Here is a 24,404-nt window from a genome sequence, read left to right as displayed (position 1 = left end):
TACCTTTTTAATTCTATGCACCAAGCATTTAGCTAGAATTTTTGCATCACACAGTTGTGAGTCTTTCTGGGTAAGTCTCTAAGAGCTTTGCACACCTGGATTGGACAATATCTTCACTTTTTGTATTATTATTATTCTTCAAGCTCTGGTTGGCCGGTTGGTTGGTCGGTCAGTCGGTTGGTTGTTGATCATTGCTAGACAGCCAAGTTCAAGTCTTGCCAGAGATTTTCAAGCCTATTTAAGTCAAAACTGTAACTAGGCTACTAAATGTAGATTCGGCCTTGTGTTTTAGTCTATTGTCCTTCTGAAAGGTGAATTTGTCTCCCAGTGCTTGTTGGAAAGCAGACTGAACCAGGTTTAACTCTAGGATTTTGCCTGTGCTTAGCTCTATTCCACTTCTTTTTATACTAAAAAGCCATAGTCCTTGCCAAGGACTAGCATACCCATAACATGATGCAGCCACCACCATGCTTGAAAATATGAAAAGTGGTACTCAGTGATGTGTTGTGTTGGATTTTCACAAAACATAACGTGTTGTATTCAGGACATAAAGTACATTTCTTTGACAAGTTTTTTGCAGTTTTACTTTAGTGCCTTATTGCAAACAGGATGCATGTTTTGGAATATTTGTATTCTGTACAGGCTTCCTTCTTTTCACTCGGAACAGTATGATAAAAAGTGTTTCAGTTCAGAATGAAACCATTAAGATAATAATAATTAAGGTTCCAACCCTGATGGGTATATATCATATGGAATTATTCAGAGGTGGGTTCTCTTCTCTCCCAGAGAGACAAAGAGGGCATGAGAGCACTGATTGAAAAAGTGTGGATTTCCACCAAGACACTGATGAGATTCCCGTAATGTAACAGGAAAAATAAATGACAGTGGAGAGGTCAGAGTCTGTTTAAGGTGAAACTGACTGACTAGGTTTCAGAATTACCTCGTCCTGCTTTCAACAAGAACATGGCCTTCAGAAATAAATATAATGAAATGGTGCATGCTGGTTGAGTAGCTGAAAACACACTTACATACTTCAGCCCCTTTAAAGGTAGCAGGATGACATCATCAGGAATCATGAACAACAAAACAACCCATCACTTATCGACAACAACAATAACCGAGACAATAATTATTTGTTTTGACCAATGTTGTGCGCTCCTTCCCTGTAGCAAGCCCACATTGGTAAGAGCCACTAATGGCAGTCTTAACTGATTGATGAATGGATTGAGTGACACCCTACCCGTTGTTCCTGACAAGATACGAAGGTCTGAAAGCCTGGGGCCACTCCAAAGCCCAGTTGGTCAATGAAGGGTGGCTCGTCCTGGGTGTGGATCTGGACCTTGATGCCTGCCTCAAATGACGTCTCATCTGGAGAGAGGAAGGGAAAGACAAGAAACATGCATCCAGAAAAATGAAGCGCCAGGTATTACTCAGTCTGAAAAAAAACTGAAAATCTTATCACAATTAGGAATCAGAAGAACAGATGAATGTCACAATGATTTATATAATTGATGTTCCTACTGCAATGGAGTAGCCTACACCCTATCCTATCCCATTCCTCATCCATCCCCTAAACCCATCCTCTATCCATCCCCTATCCATCCCCTAACCCCATCCAAATGGTTATATTGTTTTTAGATCTGATAGAGTAGGCAGAAGAGGGGGTGTCGCCATATACATAAAAAGCAACTAAAATGTTTCTGTATCAATTGCCACCTCTGTCCCTAAGCAATTTGAATGTCTAGTCTTATATGTGGGCCTTAGTAATAATGTCCATTTGACTCTAGTGGGACTTTACTGCCCTCCGTCGACCTCCTTATATGCTCTTGTCTGACCTGCTATCTAACTACACTAATATCTAACTATCCAATATCTAACTACACTAATATCTAACTATCCAATATCTAACTATACTAATATCTAACTATCCAATATCTAACTAGACTAATATCTAACTATCCAATATCTAACTATCTAACTATACTAATATCTAACTATCCAATATCTATCTAACTACACTAATATCTAACTATCCAATATCTATCTAACTACACTAATATCTAACTATCCAATATCTAACTACACTAATATCTAACTATCCAATATCTAACTACACTAATATCTAACTATCCAATATCTAACTATCTAACTACACTAATATCTAACTATCTAACTATACTAACATCTAACTATCTAACTACACTAATATCTAACTATCCAATATCTAACTATCTAACTACACTAACATCTAACTATCTAACTACACTAATATCTAACTATCCAATATCTAACTATCTAACTACACTAATATCTAACTATCCAATATCTAACTATCTAACTACACTAATATCTAACTATCCAATATCTAACTACACTAACATCTAACTATCCTAATATCTAACTATCTAACTATCCAATATCTAACTATCTAACTACACTAATATCTAACTATCTAACTATACTAATATCTAACTATCCAATATCTAACTAACTACACTAATATCTAACTATCCAATATCTAACTATCTAACTACACTAACATCTCACTATCCAATATCTAACTACACTAATATATAACTATCCAATATCTAACTATCTAACTACACTAATATCTAACTATCCAATATCTAACTATCTAACTACACTAATATCTAACTATCCAATATCTAACTACACTAATATCTAACTATCCAATATCTAACTATCTAACTACACTAATATCTAACTATCCAATATCTAACTAACTACACTAATATGTAACTATCCAATATCTAACCATCTAACTACACTAATATCTAACTATCCAATATCTAACTAACTACACTAATATCTAACTATCCAATATCTAACTATCTAACTACACTAATATCTAACTATCCAATATCTAACTAACTACACTGATATCTAACTATCCAATATCTAACTATCTAACTACACTAATATCTAACTATCCAATATCTAACTATCTAACTACACTAATATCTAACTATCCAATATCTAACTAACTACACTGATATCTAACTATCCAATATCTAACTATCTAACTACACTAAAATATAACTATCCAATATCTAACTAACTACACTAATATCTAACTATCCAATATCTAACTACAATAATATTTAACTATCCAATATCTAACTACACTAATATCTAACTATCCAATATCTAACTATCTAACTACACTAATATCTAACTATCTAACTATACTAACATCTAACTATCTAACTACACTAACATCTAACTATCCTAATATCTAACTATCTAACTATCCAATATCTAACTATCTAACTACACTAATATCTAACTATCTAACTATACTAATATCTAACTATCCAATATCTAACTAACTACACTAATATCTAACTATCCAATATCTATCTAACTACACTAACATCTCACTATCCAATATCTAACTACACTAATATATAACTATCCAATATCTAACTATCTAACTACACTAATATCTAACTATCCAATATCTAACTATCTAACTACACTAATATCTAACTATCCAATATCTAACTACACTAACATCTAACTATCCTAATATCTAACTATCTAACTATCCAATATCTAACTATCTAACTATACAATATCTAACTACACTAATATCTAACTATCCAATATCTAACTATCTAACTACACTAATATCTAACTATCCAATATCTAACTAACTACACTAATATGTAACTATCCAATATCTAACCATCTAACTACACTAATATCTAACTATCCAATATCTAACTAACTACACTAATATCTAACTATCCAATATCTAACTATCTAACTACACTAATATCTAACTATCCAATATCTAACTAACTACACTGATATCTAACTATCCAATATCTAACTATCTAACTACACTAATATCTAACTATCCAATATCTAACTATCTAACTACACTAATATCTAACTATCCAATATCTAACTAACTACACTAATATCTAACTATCCAATATCTAACCATCTAACTACACTAATATATAACTATCCAATATCTAACTAACTACACTAATATCTAACTATCCAATATCTAACTATCTAACTACACTAATATGTAACTATCCAATATCTAACTAACTACACTGATATCTAACTATCCAATATCTAACTACACTAATATCTAACAATCCAATATCTAACTAACTACACTAATATCTAACTATCCAATATCTAACTAACTACACTAATATCTAACTATCCAATATCTAACTACACTAATATCTAACTATCTAACTACACTAACATCCAACTATCCAATATCTAACTATCTAACTACACTAATATCTAACTATCCAATATCTAACTATCTAACTACACTAATATCCAACTATCCAATATCTAACTATCCAATATCTAACTATCCAATATATAACTATCTAACTATACTAATATCTAACTATCCAATATCTAACTATCTAACTACACTAATATCTAACTATCCTAATATCTAACTATCTAACTATCCGATATCTAACTATCTAACTACACTAATATCTAACTATCCAATATCTAACTACACTAATATCTAACTATCCAATATCTAACTAACTAACTACACTAATATCTAACTATCTAACTACACTAATATCTAACTATCTAACTATACTAATATCTAACTATCCAATATCTAACTAACTACACTAATATCTAACTATCCTAATATCTAACTATCTAACTATCCGATATCTAACTATCTAACTACACTAATATCTAACTATCCAATATCTAACTACACTAATATCTAACTATCCAATATCTAACTAACTAACTACACTAATATCTAACTATCTAACTACACTAATATCTAACTATCTAACTATACTAATATCTAACTATCCAATATCTAACTATGTAACTACACTAATATCTAACTATCCAATATCTAACTATCTAACTATACTAATATCTAACTATCCAATATCTAACTATCTAACTACACTAATATCTAACTATCCAATATCTAACTATCTAACTATCCAACATCTAACTATCCAATATCTAACTATCTAACTATACTAATATCTAACTATCTAACTATACTAATTTCTAACTATCCAATATCTAACTAACTACACTAATATCTAACTATGCAATATCTAATTAACTACACTAATATCTAACTATCCAATATCTAACTATCTAACTACACTAATATCTAACTATCCAATATCTAACTAACTACACTAATATCTAACTATCCAATATCTAACTAACTATACTAATATCTAACTATCCAATATCTAACTAACTACACTAATATCTAACTATCCAATATCTAACTAACTATACTAATATCTAACTATCCAACATCTAACTATCTAACTATACTAATATCTAACTATCAAATATCTAACTATCTAACTACACTAATATCTAACTATCCAATATCTAACTAACTACACTAATATCTAACTATCCAATATCTAACTAACTATACTAATATCTAACTATCTAACTACACTAACTATCTAACTATACTAATATCTAACTATCCAATATCTAACTATCTAACTACACTAATATCTAACTATCCAATATCTAACTATCTAACTATACTAATATCTAACTATCCAATATCTAACTAACTATACTAATATCTAACTATCTAACTACACTAATATCTAACTATACTAATATCTAACTATCCAATATCTAACTATCTAACTACACTAATATCTAACTATCCAATATCTAACTATCTAACTATACTAATATCTAACTATCCAATATCTAACTATCTAACTATACTAATATCTAACTATCCAATATCTAACTAACTACACTAATATCTAACTATCCAATATCTAACTAACTACACTAACATCTAACTATCCAATATCTAACTATCTAACTATACTAATATCTAACTATCCAATATCTAACTATCTAACTACACTAATATCTAACTATCCAATATCTAACTATCCAATATCTAACTAACTATACTAATATCTAACTATCCAATATCTAACTAACTACACTAATATCTAACTATCCAATATCTAACTAACTACACTAATATCTAACTATCCAATATCTAACTAACTACACTAATATCTAACTATCCAATATCTAACTATCTAACTACACTAATATCTAACTATCTAACTATACTAATATCTAACTATCCAATATCTAACTATGTAACTACACTAATATCTAACTATCCAATATCTAACTATCTAACTATACTAATATCTAACTATCCAATATCTAACTATCAAACTACACTAATATCTAACTATCCAATATCTAACTATCTAACTATCCAACATCTAACTATCCAATATCTAACTATCTAACTATACTAATATCTAACTATCTAACTATACTAATTTCTAACTATCCAATATCTAACTAACTACACTAATATCTAACTATGCAATATCTAATTAACTACACTAATATCTAACTATCCAATATCTAACTATCTAACTACACTAATATCTAACTATCCAATATCTAACTAACTGTCACGACAGTGACGGATGGTGGCGCCCCTCCTCGGCCGGGCGGAGCTCGGCGGTCGTCGTCGCCGGCCTACTAGCTACCATCGATCCCTTTTTGTTTCACTTTCGTTTGGTTAGGTCTAGGTAGGCACACACCTGTTTTGGGTTAGTCATTAGTAAGGGGGGGTTATTTAGGTTAGCGTAGGATGTATGTGGTTGTACGTGATTGTGTTGCTTGTCCGGGTTTTGTGTGTTCGTAAGAACGTGTATTTAGTTTTTCCTTCTGCCAGTGGTTTCTTTTATTTTGTGTACACCACCGCAGAATCGTTCAGGGCTGCGCCCCTATACCTTGTCGACCACGTACAGTGCTTCAAATAAAGAAGGGTGGTCACGAACTCTCTCTGTCTCCTGCGCCTGACTCTACCTCTCCTGTTGTTCCTCGAGCCAGCCCGTGACAGAAATCACGTACCGTAACTAAATGGAGTCAGCAGGAGCTTCAGCGCCAGCCATGTCCATGGAGGAAACCGTCGACCAACACTCCACCCTGCTCCACCGGCTGGGGAACGCCATGGATCAGGTGTTGGCGCGCCTGGAGAGCTGGGACCGACGCGCTCTCGGCCCCCTGAACTCGGCAGGCCAACAGCCTGCGCCCCCACCAGCACCCACAGCACCCAGTACCAGTGGGGTGAAACTCGCTCCCCCCAGGGAGTACGATGGAACGGCCGCTGGGTGTAAGGGCTTCTTGCTCCAGTTGGAGTTATACCTGGCGACCGTTCGTCCCTCTCCCTCGGGGGAGGAGAGCGTCAGCGTCCTCGTCTCCTGCCTCACGGGTAAGGCCCTGGAATGGGCAAACGCCGTGTGGGACAGTCCGGACTCAGCCAGGGACAACTACCCAGAGTTCACCCGCCGCTTTCGGGCAGTATTCGATCATCCCCCGGAGGGGAGAGCGGCGGGTGAGCGGCTGTTTCACCTGAGGCAGGAGACGAGGAGCGCGCAGGACTTCGCTCTCGAGTTCCGGACCCTGGCCGCGGGAGCAGGGTGGAATGAGAGGGCCCTTATAGATCACTACCGTTGTAGTTTGAGGGAGGACGTCCGCCGGGAATTAGCCTGTCGGGACACGACCCACACACTGGACCAACTGGTGGATCTGTCCATCCGACTGGACAATCTGCTGGCCGCCCGCGGACGTCCGACCCGGGCCCTGCTCATTCCACCCTCCAGTCCTCCTGCTCCCACGCCTATGGAGATAGGGGGGGCAGCAGCCAGGAAGACTGGAGGGGGAGGTCGCTCCTGCACCTCATGTGGTCGCAGAGGGCACACTGTGGACCGGTGCTGGGGAGACTCCCCTAGGAGTCCAGAGGGCAGGCAGAGCACTCCTTTGACACCTCAGGTGAGTCAGCACCAGCCTCACCCAGAGCCCCCTGTCCGTCACATGTATGTGTCAGTGTCCTTTCCTTGTTTCTCCCCTCACTCCCGGTTTAAGGCGCTAGTCGATTCAGGCGCAGCAGGGAGTTTTATGGACCGTGGGGTCGCGGCTAAGTTAGGGATTCCCCTGGTCCAGTTGGACCAACCCTTCCCCGTGCACGCCCTAGACAGTCGACCACTAGGGTCAGGGCTGGTCAGGGAGGTCACTGTGCCTCTGGTCATGGTAATGCGGGGGGGTCATGAGGAATGGATTAGTCTTTTCCTCATCGATTCCCCAGCATTTCCAGTGGTTCTAGGGATTCCCTGGCTAGCCACTCACAACCCTAAGATTTCGTGGGGACAGAGGGCTCTTAAGGGGTGGTCAAATGAGTGCTCGGGCAGGTGCATAGGAGTTTCCATCGGTGCGACTACGGTGGAGAGTCCAGACCAAGTATCCACCGTGCACATTCCCTCAGAGTATGCCGATTTGGCTATCGCCTTCAGTAAAACGAAGGCGACCCAATTACCACCTCATCGACGAGGAGACTGTGCGATAAACCTCCAGGTGGGCGCTGCCCTTCCTCGTAGTCACGTTTATCCCCTGTCTCAGGAGGAAACAGCGGCTATGGAGACATACGTCACTGAGTCCTTGAGGCAGGGATACATTCGGCCATCTCACTCACCCGTCTCCTCGAGCTTCTTTTTCGTGAAGAAGAAGGAGGGAGGTCTGCGCCCGTGCATTGACTATAGAGGTCTAAATGCCATCACAGTGGGTTTCAGTTACCCACTACCTCTCATCGCCTCGGCGATGGAGTCATTTCACGGGGCGCGCTTCTTCACGAAATTGGATCTCAGGAGCGCATATAATCTGGTGCGTATCCGAGGAGGGGACGAGTGGAAAACGGCATTTAGTACCACATCTGGCCATTATGAGTACCTCGTCATGCCGTATGGGTTAAAGAATGCTCCCGCAGTCTTTCAATCCTTTGTGGATGAGATTCTACGGGACCTGCTCGGTCAGGGTGTAGTGGTGTACATCGATGACATTCTGGTCTACTCCACTACACGCGCCGAGCATGTGTCTCTGGTGCGTAAAGTGCTTGGGCGACTGGTGGAGCATGACCTATACGTCAAGGCTGAGAAATGTGAGTTTTCCAAACCAGCCGTCTCTTTCTTGGGGTATCGCATTTCCTCATCAGGGGTAGTGATGGAATGTGACCGCGTTTCAGCCGTGCGTAATTGGCCGACTCCCACCACGGTGAAGGAGGTGCAGCGGTTTTTGGGATTTGCCAATTACTACCGGAGGTTTATCCGGGGCTTTGGTCAGGTGGCGGCTCCCATTACCTCACTGTTGAAGGGGGGCCCGGTGCGGTTGCAGTGGTCCGCGGAGGCGGACAGGGCCTTTAGTCGTCTGAAGGTTTTGTTCACCGACGCTCCGGTGCTGGCGCACCCGGACCCCTCTTTGCCCTTCATAGTGGAGGTGGACGCGTCCGAGGCTGGGGTAGGAGCCGTGCTGTCCCAGCGCTCGGGCGCCCCCCCAAAGCTCCGCCCCTGCGCCTTCTTCTCTAGGAAGTTGAGTCCGGCGGAGCGTAACTATGATGTGGGGGACAGGGAGCTGTTGGCTGTGGTCAGAGCCCTGAAGGTGTGGAGACATTGGCTTGAGGGGGCACGTCACCCTTTTCTCATCTGGACTGACCACCGCAATCTGGAGTACATCCGGGCGGCGAGGAGACTGAACCCGCGTCAAGCCAGGTGGGCGATGTTCTTTACGAGATTTCGGTTTAACATCTCGTATATCCCAGGTTCCCGGAACACTAAGGCCGACGCACTGTCTCGTCTCCATGACGCCGAGGAACGGTCCACCGATCCCACTCCCATACTTCCAGCCTCCTGCCTGGTGGCACCGGTGGTCTGGGAGGTGGACGCGGACATCGAGCGGGCGTTACGGACGGAGCCTACTCCTCCGCAGTGTCCAGTGGGTCGTAAGTACGTTCCGCTCGATGTTCGCGATCGGCTGATTCGGTGGGCTCACACGCTTCCCTCCTCGGGTCACCCAGGGGTTGAGCGGACAGTGCGTGGTCTTAGTGGGAGATACTGGTGGCCCACCTTGGTGAGGGACGTGAGGCACTATGTCTCCTCCTGTTCGGTGTGCGCTCAGAGTAAGGCTCCCAGGCACCTGCCTAGAGGGAAATTACAACCCCTCCCGGTTCCACAACGACCATGGTCCCACCTGGCGGTGGATTTCTTGACCGATCTCCCGCCGTCTCAGGGCAACACTACGATCCTGGTCGTTGTGGACCGGTTTTCTAAGTCCTGCCGTCTGCTTCCGTTACCCGGTCTTCCTACGGCCCTGCAGACCGCAGAAGCCTTATTCACCCACGTCTTCCGGCACTACGGGGTGCCCGAGGATATCGTCTCAGATCGAGGCCCCCAGTTCACGTCCAGAGTGTGGCGGGCGTTTATGGAGCGACTGGGGGTTTCGGTCAGTCTGACCTCGGGGTTTCACCCCGAAAGTAATGGGCAGGTGGAAAGGGTAAACCAGGAGGTGGGCAGGTTCCTGCGGTCCTACTGCCAGGACCGGCCAGGGGAGTGGGCAAGGTTCGTGCCATGGGCCGAAATGGCTCAGAACTCTTTGCGCCACTCCTCCACCAACATATCACCATTCCAATGTGTGTTGGGTTATCAGCCGGTCCTGGGGCCATGGCATCAGAGCCAGACGGAGGCCCCTGCGGTGGAGGAATGGGTTCAGCGCTCAAGGGAGACCTGGAACGCTGTGCAGGAATCCCTGGAACGAACCAGGGTACGACAAAAAGCGAGCGCTGACCGGCACCGCAGCGAGGCCCCGGTGTTCACCCCAGGGGAGAGAGTCTGGCTCTCGACCCGGAACCTGCCCCTCCGCCTGCCCTGCCGGAAGCTGGGTCCGCGGTTTGTGGGGCCATTTAAAGTCCTGAGGAGAATAAACGAGGTGTGTTACAGATTACAACTTCCTTCTTATTATCGCATTAACCCCTCGTTTCATGTGTCTCTCCTCAGGCCGGTGGTAGCTGGTCCGCTGCAGGAAAATGAGGTACGGGAGGTCCCTCCACCCCCCCTGGACATCGGGGGGCCCCCGGCGTACACAGTCCGGTCCATCTTGGACTCCAGACGCCGGGCGAGGGGCCTGCAGTACCTCGTGGACTGGGAGGGGTACGGCCCGGAGGAGAGGTGCTGGGTACCGGTGGAGGACATACTGGACCCAGCGCTCATCCGGGAGTTCCACAGCCTCCATCCGGATCGCCCTGCGCCTCGCCCTCCGGGGCGTCCTCGAGGCCGGCGTCGGCGCGCTGCGGGAGCCGCGCGTCAGGGGGGGAGTACTGTCACGACAGTGACGGATGGTGGCGCCCCTCCTCGGCCGGGCGGAGCTCGGCGGTCGTCGTCGCCGGCCTACTAGCTACCATCGATCCCTTTTTGTTTCACTTTCGTTTGGTTAGGTCTAGGTAGGCACACACCTGTTTTGGGTTAGTCATTAGTAAGGGGGGGTTATTTAGGTTAGCGTAGGATGTATGTGGTTGTACGTGATTGTGTTGCTTGTCCGGGTTTTGTGTGTTCGTAAGAACGTGTATTTAGTTTTTCCTTCTGCCAGTGGTTTCTTTTATTTTGTGTACACCACCGCAGAATCGTTCAGGGCTGCGCCCCTATACCTTGTCGACCACGTACAGTGCTTCAAATAAAGAAGGGTGGTCACGAACTCTCTCTGTCTCCTGCGCCTGACTCTACCTCTCCTGTTGTTCCTCGAGCCAGCCCGTGACACTAACTACACTAATATCTAACTATCCAATATCTAACTAACTATACTAATATCTAACTATCCAATATCTAACTAACTACACTAATATCTAACTATCCAATATCTAACTAACTATACTAATATCTAACTATCCAACATCTAACTATCTAACTATACTAATATCTAACTATCAAATATCTAACTATCAAATATCTAACTATCTAACTACACTAATATCTAACTATCCAATATCTAACTGTTACGGATACAGGTATCCTGTATGTATCCTGTGTGTGTTTTCGTTTCTCTCTCCTTCTCCCCTCACAGGTGACAAATCATCACTCCCCAATCACTCATCAATCAGTCCCCAAACAGAAGACACCTGTTCCTTTTCCCTCAACCAATCACATCCCCTTTCCCTTGGTTTAAAAACCCAGTCAGTTGTTTTCTCCCCAGATCAATCTTTGTGTTCATTCTCTCAATCTCTCTCTGTGTATTGATCTCTTTTGTTTTTGCAACTACATGTCACATACAGTGCTTTGCGAAAGTATTTGGCCCCCTTGAACTTTTCGACCTTTTGCCACATTTCAGGCTTCAAACATAAAGATATTAAACTGTAATTTTTTGTGAAGAATCAACAACAAGTGGGACACAATCATGAAGTGGAATGAAATTTATTGGATATTTCAAACTTTTTTAACAAATAAAAAAATGAAAAATTGGGCGTGCAAAATTATTCAGCCCCCTTAAGTTAATACTTTGTAGCGCCACCTTTTGCTGCGATTACAGCTGTAAGTCGCTTGGGGTATGTCTTTATCAGTTTTGCACATCGAGAGACTGAAATTTTTGCCCATTTCTCCTTGCAAAACAGCTCGAGCTCAGTGAGGTTGGATGGAGAGCGTTTGTGAACAGCAGTTTTCAGTTCTTTCCACAGATTCTCGATTGGATTCAGGTCTGGACTTTGACTTGGCCATTCTAACACCTGGATATGTTTATTTGTGAACCATTCCATTGTAGATTTTGCTTTATGTTTTGGATCAATGTCTTGTTGGAAGACAAATCTCCGTCCCAGTCTCAGGTCTTTTGCCGACTCCATCAGGTTCTCTTCCAGAATGGTCCTGTATTTGGCTCCATCCATCTTCCCATCAATTTTAACCATCTTCCCTGCCCCTGCTGAAGAAAAGCAGGTCCAAACCATGATGCTGCCACCACCATGTTTGACAGTGGGGATGGTGTGTTCAGGGTGATGAGCTATGTTGCTTTTACGCCAAACATAACGTTTTGCATTGTTGCCAAAAAGTTTGATTTTGGTTTCATCTGACCAGAGCACCTTCTTCCACATGTTAGGTGTGTCTCCCAGGTGGCTAGTGGCAAACTTTAAACGACACTTTTTATGGATATCTTTAAGAAATGGCTTTCTTCTTGCCACTCTTCCATAAAGGCCAGATTTGTGCAGTATACGACTGATTGTTGTCCTATGGACAGAGTCTCCCACCTCAGCTGTAGATCTCTGCAATTCATACAGAGTGATCATGGGCCTCTTGGCTGCATCTCTGATCAGTCTTCTCCTTGTATGAGCTGAAAGTTTAGAGGGACGGCCGGGTCTTCGTAGATTTGCAGTGGTCTGATACTCCTTCCATTTCAATATTATCGCTTGCACAGTGCTCCTTGGGATGTTTAAAGCTTGGGAAATCTTTTTGTATCCAAATCCGGCTTTAAACTTCTCCACAACAGTATCTCGGACCTGCCTGGTGTGTTCCTTGTTCTTCATGATGCTCTCTGCGCTTTAAACGGACCTCTGAGACTATCACAGAGCAGGTGCATTTTTACGGAGACTTGATTACACACAGGTGGATTCTATTTATCATCATTAGTCATTTAGGTCAACATTGGATCATTCAGAGATCCTCACTGAACTTCTGGAGAGAGTTTGCTGCACTGAAAGTAAAGGGTCTGAATAATTTTGCACGGCCAATTTTTAAGTTTTTTATTTGTTAAAAAAGTTTGAAATATCCAATAAATTTCGTTCCATTTCATAATTGTGTCCCACTTGTTGTTGATTCTTCACAAAAAATTACAGTTTTATATCTTTATGTTTGAAGCCTGAAATGTGGCAAAAGGTCGAAAAGTTCAAGGGGGCCGAATACTTTCGCAAGGCACTGTATGTCCGGTAATCCTGTGAGTATTGTTTTGTTGTTTGACTGTTTGTTTGTTTGGTGGGAAAAGGGGGTACTAAGACAAGTCGCCCATGGGCATACATTACCCGTAGGAATACTTTGTCTAAGTACCCTAGTTAGAACTGGGCGGACCACCCACTGTATTTTTGGTTAGTTAGCTAGCTGTTGTGGAAATAGGCTAGTCTAGCTTAGGGGTGTTTTTGATTATTGTTTCTTTGCTTGGGTCCAGCTCAGCCCCTTTTCTCACACCCCTTTACCGTGTGTTTAAAATAAACCTTTTGAGTTTGACGGTAGATTTCAGTTGTCTGTGGTTTTTGGTTCTCACTGTTACTTGTCACGATTATACTCTGCATGATTTATGTTACAGGTCTCGTAGCCATCCCCCCTAGACCGCTGGGCCAAAGGGATTCGTAACACTATCCAATATCTAACTATCCAATATCTAACTATGTAACGGCTGTCTACGGAAGAAGTGGACCAAAATGCGGCGGAGTTAGGGTTCGTCATTTTTAATGTCACGAACACTATGCAATTCACAAAACAACAAAACTGACAGCCAACACAGTCCTGTCAGGTGCAACAACAGTGACAAGAACAATTACCCACACCACACAACGGAAACGTAGGCAACTTATGTGTGACTCCCAATCAACCACAACCCTCTACAGCTGTGCTTGATTGGAAGTCACACAGCCAAAATTAAATGAAACAATAAAACACTCACTCCCTTCTGCCACGTCCTGACCCAACTACACCCTCTACTGGTCAGGACGTGACAAACTATCCAATATCTAACTATCTAACTATCCAATATCTAACTATCTAACTATCCAATATCTAACTATCCAATATCTAACTATCTAACTATCCAATATCTAACTATCTAACTATACTAATATCTACTTATACTAATATCTAACTATCCAATATCTAACTATCCAATATCTAACTATCTAACTATCCAATATCTAACTACACTAATATCTAACTATCCAGTATCTACCTACACTAATATCTAACTATCCAATATATAACTACACTAATATCTAACTATCCAGTATCTAACTACACTAATATCTAACTATCCAATATCTAACTATCCAACTACACTAATATCTAACTATCCAACTACACTAATATCTAACTATCCAACTACACTAATATCTAACTATCTAATATCTAACTAACTACACTAACATCTAACTACACTAATATCTAACTATCCAATATCTAAATAGCTAACTACACTAATATCTAACTACACTAATATCTAACTATCCAATATCTAACTATCCAATATCTAACTACACTAATATCTAACTATCTTAATATCTAACTATCCTAATATCTAACTATACTAATATCTAACTACACTAATATCTAACTACACTAATATCTAACTACATTAATATCTAACTATCTAACTATCCAATATCTAACTAACTATCCAATATCTAACTATCCAATATCTAACTATACTAATATCTAACTATCCTAATATCTAACTATCCAAATATCTAACTATCCAATATCTAACTACACTAATATCTAACTACACTCATATCTAACTACACTAATATCTAACTATCCAATATCTAACTAACTACACTAATATCTAACTAACTACACTAATATCTAACTATCCAATATCTAACTAACTACACTAATATCTAACTATCCAATATCTATCTAACTACACTAATATCTAACTATCCAATATCTAACTATCCAAATAATTCATAGTGGGTGATCTTAATCTGGATTGGTTGATGCCAGTATCTGATGGGCTGAAAGATATTTGTACTGCGCTAAATCAAACTCAGCTGATAACGAAACCAACTCGCCCCAACTTTAAACACCCTAACCTCTTATATATCATTCTAACAATGAGTTCAGTGACCATTGTCCCGTTGCCTACATAAGAGCTGTTAAACTACCTAAATCTCACTCATGCATTATTACAAAGAGACATTTTGGGAATTTGAATTAGCATTTTTTTTGGGTCTGGCTGAGGTTAAGTGACTGGTGGGTTGTGTCAACTATCACTGACTCAGATCAGGCCCGTAATTGGTTTATTTCCCTGTTTAACTCTGTTGCAGATAAACATGCGCTGCACAAAATGCTAAGGGTGAAAGTCAGATCTAATCCTTGGTTCACACATGAGTTGTCTGTGAAATTACAGGAAATACATTTAGTTTGGGCTAATGCTAGACTGACACTACTACTACATCTGATTGGCAGTCCTTCAGACATTTGAGAAATAGATGTCTATCTCTGGTTATTAAAGTTAAATCAACATATTTCTAGAAGTGTGTATCGGAGAGTGGTGGTAATCCAGCCAATTTCCGGAAAGTGGTCAAATCATTGAAACAAAACTCATTGCCCCAGCAGGTTCTGATAGCCTCTGATCCCATACTAGACAAAACTGAAAATCGTGTTGTTTTTAACGACAATTTTGCTTCAGCTGGCAACCCGTTTAACCTCTTGACGGTCGCCTAGGATAGGGGGCGCCACAGCGCATTTTGAAAATAATTTGTGCCCATTTTAAACGGCCTACTACTAAAACTCAGAAGCTAGGATATGCATATAATTAATACTTGTGGATAGAAAACACCCTAAAGTTTCTAAAACTGTTTGAATGGTGTCTGTGAGTATAACAGAACTCATATGGCAGTCAAAACCCCGAGACAGATCGAAACAGGAAGTGGAATTCTGAATTGCGGACTCAACTTCATCACGTTGCCTATTAATCACACCGTGAGCTATGGTTCATTGAGCACTTCCTATTGCTTCCACTAGATGTCCCCAATCTTTACAAAGTGATTTGAGTCTCCTACTGTGAGAACTGACAGAATAACACGCTGTGGAACGTGGTCACACAGAGAGGGCCATCACCATTATGACGCCGGCGCCCCTGGCTACCCTCCCCTTTCGAAACGTTTATAAAGACAATGCAATCGTCCCCCTTGAATCTTATTGGAGCTCTGGTTGAAAAAGGCCCTAAAGATTTATGTTATACAACGTTTGACATGTTTGAACGAACCTAAATAAGAAAAAAAAATTGTTGAATAGTCCCGCGGCCACGGAGCTTTTGGTGCAGCCTTCAGAACGCGCTAACAACAACAAGCTAATGGAACATAAAGGATGAACTTTTTCGAACGAAAATACATTTGTTGTGGACCTGGGATTCCTGGAAGTGCCTAAGGATGAAGATAATCAAAGGTAAGGGATTATTGACAATAGTATACAAGACTAGATTTGATATGCGATTGTTCCAAGATGGCGCTGACCTGTATTGCTAGCCTATTGTTCTGAGTATCGCATCCCCTTTTATCGCAAAGTGTGATTACCCAGTAAAGTTATTTTTAAATCTGGCATTACAGGTGCTTTCAAGAGATATTCATCTATAAATCTTAGAATGACAATATTACATTAAAAAAATGTTTTCGAATAGTAATTTAGTAAATTGTAGTGCTGTTTCATCGGATGCATTTGAGGGAAAATAGTTAGTCAACGTTACGCACCGATGTAAAATGCTGTTTTTATATATAAATATGAACTTTATTGAACAAAAGAATGCATGTATTGTGTAACATGATGTCCTAGGTGTGTCATCTGATTGTCAAAGGTTTGTGCTGCATTTAGCTGTTTTTTGGTTATTTGTGATGCATGTGGTTGGTCGGAAAATGGCTATGTGGCTACTTTTACGATACACTCCTCTAACATAATCTAATGTTTTGCTTTTGCTGTAAAGCCTTTTTGAAATCGGACAACGTGGTTCGATTCAGGAGAGGTGTATCTATAAAACGATATAATTTGAAAAAAAAAAGAAAAAAAAAAATGATTACATTTTGTTATGCTAATGGCGATAGGATTTTTCGCTGGACAAGGCCGCACAGGGGTTAAATGGATAGTCTCTGAAAATTCCTCTCATTCCACTAGAGGGAGTCATCTAGTCACCTCAGAACAGATTGTATTTTGTATTTTCTAACCCCTTTTTCTCCCCAATTTCGTGGTATCCAATTGGTAGTTACAGTCTCATCGCTGCAACTCCCGTATGGACTTGGGAGAGGTGAAGGTTGAGAGCCGTGCATCCGAAACACAACCCAGCCAAGCCGCACTGCTTCTTGACACACTGCTCGCTGAAAACACCGTACACCTGGCGACCTTGTCATTGTGCCCGGCCCGCCACAGGAGTCACTAATGCGCGATGGGCCAAGAACATCCCTGCCGGCCAAACCGCCCCTAAACGGGATGACGCTGGACCAATTATGCAGCGCCCAAAGGCTCTCCATTCGCAGCCAGCTGCGACAGAGCCTGGACTCAAACCAGGATCTCTAGTGGCACAGCTAGCATCTTTTTACATTTATTTAACTAGGCTGGTCAGATAAGAACAAATTCTTATTTACAATGACCCAGACAACACTGGGCCAATTGTGCACTGCCCTATGGGACTCCCAATCACAGCTGGTTGTGATACAGCCTGGATTCGAACCAGGGGTGTTTGTAGTGACACCTTTAGCACTGAGATGCAGTGTCTTAGACTGCTGCGCCACTCGGGAGCCCAGTGATCCACTAATAGAGTCACTGACATTATTTTCATTTCAACCATTTGATATTACTGATGGACTAAGTGCTTTGCTACAGATCATAAATCCACAGGGGCTGATTCACTTCATCCCTTCTCACTGCAGCTCTCTGCACTACTTATTGCAGAACCGCTGACGTATATCTTTTACTTGACAACTGATTCTGGTGGGTTTGGCCTGCAGGGATGTCCTTGTCCCATCACGCTCTAGCGACTCCTGTGGCGGGCAGGGGGCATGGTCGCCAGGTGTATGGTGCTTCCTCCGACACATTGGTGGCTGGCTTCCGGGATAAGCGGGGATTGTGTCAAGAAGCAGTGTAGCTTGGTTGGGTCGTGTTTCAGAGGACGCATGGCTCTCGAACTTCGCTTCTCCTGAGTCCGTATAGGAGTTGCAGCAATGGGACAAGACTAACTACCAATTGGATACCACAAAATTGGGGAGAAAAGGGGGTAAAAAAAACCCAATTATAATTAAAGAAGAGAGCATCAGATATATACTGCTCAAAAAAATAAAGGGAACACTTAAACAACACATCCTAGATCTGAATGAAATAAATAATCTTATTAAATACTTTTTTCTTTACATAGTTGAATGTGCTGACAACAAAATCACACAAAAATAATCAATAGAAATCCAATTTATCAACCCATGGAGGTCTGGATTTGGAGTCACACTCAAAATTAAAGTGGAAAACCACATTACAGGCTGATCCAACTTTGATGTAATGTCCTTAAAACAAGTCAAAATGAGGCTCAGTAGTGTGTGTGGCCTCCACGTGCCTGTATGACCTCCCTACAACGCCTGGGCATGCTCCTGATGAGGTGGCGGATGGTCTCCTGAGGGATCTCCTCCCAGACCTGGACGAAAGCATCCGCCAACTCCTGGACAGTCTGTGGTGCAACGTGGCGTTGGTGGATGGAGCGAGACATGATGTCCCAGATGTGCTCAATTGGATTTAGGTCTGGGGAACGGGCGGGCCAGTCCATAGCATCAATGCCTTCCTCTTGCAGGAACTGCTGACACACTCCAGCCACATGAGGTCTAGCATTGTCTTCATTAGGAGGAACCCAGGGCCAACCGCACCAGCATATGGTCTCACAAGGGGTCTGAGGATCTCATCTTGGTACCTAATGGCAGTCAGGCTACCTCTGGCGAGCACATGGAGGGCTGTGCGGCCCCCCAAAGAAATGCCACCCAACACCATGACTGACCCACCGCCAAACCGGTCATGCTGGAGGATGTTGCAGGCAGCAGAACATTCTCCACGGCGTCTCCAGACTCTGTCACGTCTGTCACGTGCTCAGTGTGAACCTGCTTTCATCTGTGAAGAGCACAGGGCGCCAGTGGCGAATTTGCCAATCTTGGTGTTCTCTGGCAAATGCCAAACGTCCTGCACGGTGTTGGGCTGTAAGCACAACCCCCACCTGTGGACGTCGGGCCCTCATACCACCCTCATGGAGTCTGTTTCTGACCGTTTGAGGAGACACATGCACATTTGTGGCCTGCTGGAGGTCCTTTTGCAGGGCTCTGGCAGTGCTCCTCCTGCTCCTCCTTGCACAAAGGCGGAGGTAGCGGTCCTGCTGCTGGGTTGTTGCCCTCCTACGGCCTCCTCCACGTCTCCTGATGTACTGGCCTGTCTCCTGGTAGCGCCTCCATGCTCTGGACACTACGCTGACAGACACAGCAAACCTTCTTGCCACAGCTCACATTGATGTGCCATCCTGGATGAGCTGCACTACCTGAGCCACTTGTGTGGGTTGTAGACTCCGTCTCATGCTACCACTAGAGTGAAAGCACCGCCAGCATTCAAAAGTGACCAAAACATCAGCCAGAAAGCATAGGAACTGAGAAGTGGTCTGTGGTCCCCACCTGCAGAACCACTCCTTTATTGGGGGTGTCTTGCTAATTGCCTATCATTTCCACCTGTTGTCTATTCCATTTGCACAACAGCATGTGAAATTTATTGTCAATCAGTGTTGCTTCCTAAGTGGACAGTTTGATTTCACAGAAGTGTGATTGACTTGGAGTTACATTGTGTTGTTTAAGTGTTCCCTTTATTTTTTTGAGCAGTGTATATTACCAGTAAGTCACTGCTCTTCTTGAGAAGGGATACGGAGACATTTGTGTAATTGCCAAGGGAACACACCAGGGCCTTGAGCAGGGCACCTCAGAACCTAGGTTCCTCCTTTCACTGCTATCTGTCACCGCTACATTGTTAAAAAATAGCATATTTGGCCTCAAAATTGGAATACGAATGAAGAATTGACGAAGAAATGCAAATCGCTACTGTATGCATGTGTTCAATTACACATATTCACTCCGGAAACGTTTGAAGCCTTTGACTTAAAGCTACAATATGTGATTTTTTTTTCAGCCCCGCCACTTATTTTGATATATAGCTGGGTATATATCAAACATTGAAATGACTACTGAACAGATTCCCAGATCGTGGACTGTCCCTTTGAGGAAGAGTGAAAGGCCAACATACTGAGGCAGAGAAAAGCCCTGTATTGGTATTTCCTAGGGTTGCAAAGGGTCGGGAACTTTCCAGTAAATCCAGTTAAACCCTGGATTTTGGGGAATTTTGCTTAAATTCATCAAACAAGTTAGCTTATAACTGTGAACTTTTTTTGTGGGATACACATAAGGAAATTCTAGGTCTTGTGCCATATTTTGGTTAAACTATCCATAATTCAATGGAATTGCAACCCTCTGCATGCACAGTGCATTCTTCCATCACATGTACAGCTGATTCTCAATATCTTGCACACTAATGAGATGCTATTGAGCCCACACTACTACACTGTCTGAGCCAAGGACTACATGGTTTCTGGTATGTTTTTATTACAATACTGGGTGGGGTGAATATAATTTGTGTTAACTAGTAAATAGTAGCCTACAGCAAAGTGCATTTAAATCATTTCTAACTTGTTAACAATTTCTGCTAGTTAGTTTTTGCTACCATGTGGGTTTTAGCTTGCTTGAGCCTGCTAACTGAGGAGTGTTAATTCACCTGTTTCCATACATGTTTAATTTTAAAACATTTATCTTACAAAGGAGTTGTTTAATCTAACTTGTTAACTATTTATCTGTACATAGAAATGTATTTGTTTTTTTCTCATCTTTACAGGAAAATGCCACAGGCACTATCTGATGTGTGGAGACATTTCACTGCAGCTATTGTGGAAGGCAAATCTATGTACATTTGCAAATACTGTGCCAAATCATATTATGTGACAAATGAAACAAAAATGCAGAATCATCTGGCCAAGTGCATAAAGTTCCCTCAGAACAAGCAACCTCTGACAAAAGTCCCTCTACTTCTATTCGAGGTGAAAATTATGAATCAGACACCTTATTGACAGCAACAGCTCATGGTCCCTCTGGAATCAGAAGTTTTTTTGACTCAATGGAGAAACGTAGTCAGAGAAATGCTGATGAATGTCTTGCTCGTGCTGTGTATGCAACTGGTTCACCTCTGATGCTCACAGGCAATGTCTATTGGAAGAGATTTCTGAATGTTCTTCGCCCAGCATACACCCCTCCAACCAGACATGCTTTATCTACTCATTTGCTGGATGCAGAGTTCAACAGAGTTTAAGTGGAGGTCTAGCAAATCATAGAGAAAGCAGACTGAATTGCAATCATCTCTGATGGGTGGTCGAATGTTTGTGGGCAAGGAATAATAAACTACATCATCTCTACCCCTCAACCACTATTCTACAAGAGCACAGACACAAGGCACAACAGACACACCGGTTTCTACATTGCAGATGAGCTGATGGCAGTCATCAATGACGTTGGACCACAGAAGGTATTTGCACTGGTGACAGGCAATGCTGCAAACATGAAGGCTGCTTGGTCTAAAGTGGAGGAGTCCTACCCTCACATCACACCCATTGGCTGTGCTGCTCATGCGTTGAATCTGCTCCTCAAGGACATCATGGCTCTAAAAACAATGGATACACTCTACAAGAGAGCCAAGGAAATTGTTAGGTATGTGAAGGGTCATCAAGTTATAGCAGCAATCTACCTCACCAAGCAAAGTGAGAAGAATGAGAGCACCACATTGAAGCTGCCCAGCAACACCCGTTGGGGTGGTGTTGTCATCATGTTTGACAGTCTCCTGGAGGGGAAGGAGTCTCTCCAAGAAATGGCCATATCACAGTCTGCCGATATGGACAGCCCCATCAAGAGGAACCACCTGGATGATGTATTTTGGGAGAAAGTGGTAAGCAGCCTGAAACTCCTGAAACCTACTGCAGTAGCCATTGCACGGATTGAGGGAGACAATGCCATCCTGTCTGATGTTCACCTCTGCTTGCAGGTGTAAGAGAATAAATCCATACTGCCCTGCCCACTTCACTGTTGCTCCAAGCCGTGGAAACTGCAGTTCTGAAATACATCAAAAAGCGTGAAGACTTCTGACTGAAGCCCATACACGCCGCAGCGTACATTTTGGACCCCAAGTATGCTGGCAAGAGCATCCTGTCTGGTGCAGAGATCAACAAGGCCTATGGTGTCATCACTACCGTGTCTCGCCACCTTGGCCTGGATGAGGGCAAGGTTCTTGGCAGTCTGGCGAAGTACACTTCCAAGCAAGGGCTTTGGGATGGAGATGCAATATGGCAGTCGTGCCAACATATCTCATCAGCCACCTGGTGGAAGGGACTTTGTGGATCTGAGGATCTTTCCCCTGTTGCCTCCATCATCCTCCAAATCCCACCAACATCAGCCGCCTCAGAGCGCATCTGGTCCTTGTTTGGGAACACACACACCAAAGCAAGCAACAGGCTGACTAATACAATGGTTGAAAAATTGGTGGCCACCCGGGAAAATTTGAGGCTTTTTGAGCCTGACAACGAGCCTTCCTCAAGGTTGGAAAGTGATAGTGAAGATGAGGCCTCAGAATCTGATGTTCAAGAGGTGGACATTTAGGAGGTCCAGGGAGAACCCATGGAAGGCTGAGAGGAAGACAACCAAGGCTTTAGTTTCTAGACTATCATTTTACAGATGTATGTTGAAAACGTTTTTGGGAGATGCGATGGATCATTGGGGATCATTCAATATTCCCTTTCTTTTGTTGTTCAGTGAAATCATCCCATGTGAAGAGTCAAGTCATTTAATTAAAGTTAAATTCGTAACTAAATCGTTTTTTAAATTTCTATTGGAAGGATTTAATATGTCTACTTATGATAAGGTAAAATGATTATGTTTCAGTCTCCATATGATATGGTAAATATATCCAATGCAAAAAACATCTACATTTAAATGGTATTAATATTAATTATCATATATTTCAGTTAATTCCCATATATCCCGTTAATTCCCATATATTCCCGTTAATTCCCACGGAAAGTTTCCACCTCTGGATATTTCCCAAAATGTGCAAACCTAGTCTTTCCACACAGACACTATGTCTACACACAGTGACAGAGAGGAGTCCTGAATTAGTCTTTCCACACAGACACTGTCTACACACAGTGGCAGAGAGAAGCCCTGTATTGATTTTCATCGGACTACCGGCATATTCTTTCCTTTGATTCATGCAGAAACTAAGCATTCCTGACAAGAGATACAATTAAATGACAGTAAAGAAGCATTCGATAAATCGACCCCAATCCGTCTTGATCTACAAGAGTCGATAATGTACCGTTTCACTGCAACTGTGGTCCAACTGTGTCGAGTATGAATTTCCAGAGCGAGATTCATAGTTGGTGAAGAGGAACATTTGTTTACTGTGAAGCTTCTGATCTCTCTCCAATGGTATTATTTGTCTTCTGGAAATATCAAAGTTTTTTGAGCGCTTGATTTTATTTTAAAACAGATTCATTAAGTTGATTTTGAAACTGAGAGTTTGGAAATCAATTCTACATGGACTAGTTTTCTTGTCTGTCTGTCTGTCTATCTTCCTTTCCTTTGCAACTAGCTAATGTTTGTTCTCTGTTGACTCTTTTGAAGTGGTTTCACATTTACAAACACTGCATGTTTGACATACTTGAGTACTTGA

General features: G+C 42.0%; 1 protein-coding gene across 6 annotated transcripts in view; it reads right to left on the bottom strand.

Annotated features, from left to right (window-relative positions):
* Nucleotides 1-24,404, bottom strand: part of asic1b (acid-sensing (proton-gated) ion channel 1b) — a 387,844-nt gene that overhangs the window by 38,401 nt on the left and 325,039 nt on the right. For all 6 annotated transcript variants that reach the window (NM_001139984.1, XM_082967312.1, XM_082967311.1 and 3 more), the window contains one exon: nt 1,241-1,368. In NM_001139984.1, coding sequence (NP_001133456.1) covers nt 1,241-1,368 — 128 coding nt within the window. The remainder of the gene's footprint in view (nt 1-1,240; nt 1,369-24,404) is intronic.

The sequence above is a fragment of the Salmo salar genome, chromosome 22 (genome assembly GCF_965601325.2).
Source record: "Salmo salar chromosome 22, fSalSal1, whole genome shotgun sequence".
Taxonomy (NCBI): domain Eukaryota; kingdom Metazoa; phylum Chordata; class Actinopteri; order Salmoniformes; family Salmonidae; genus Salmo; species Salmo salar.
Note: the sequence above shows the minus strand (reverse complement) of the source record. Positions and strands in the feature narration are given on the sequence as shown.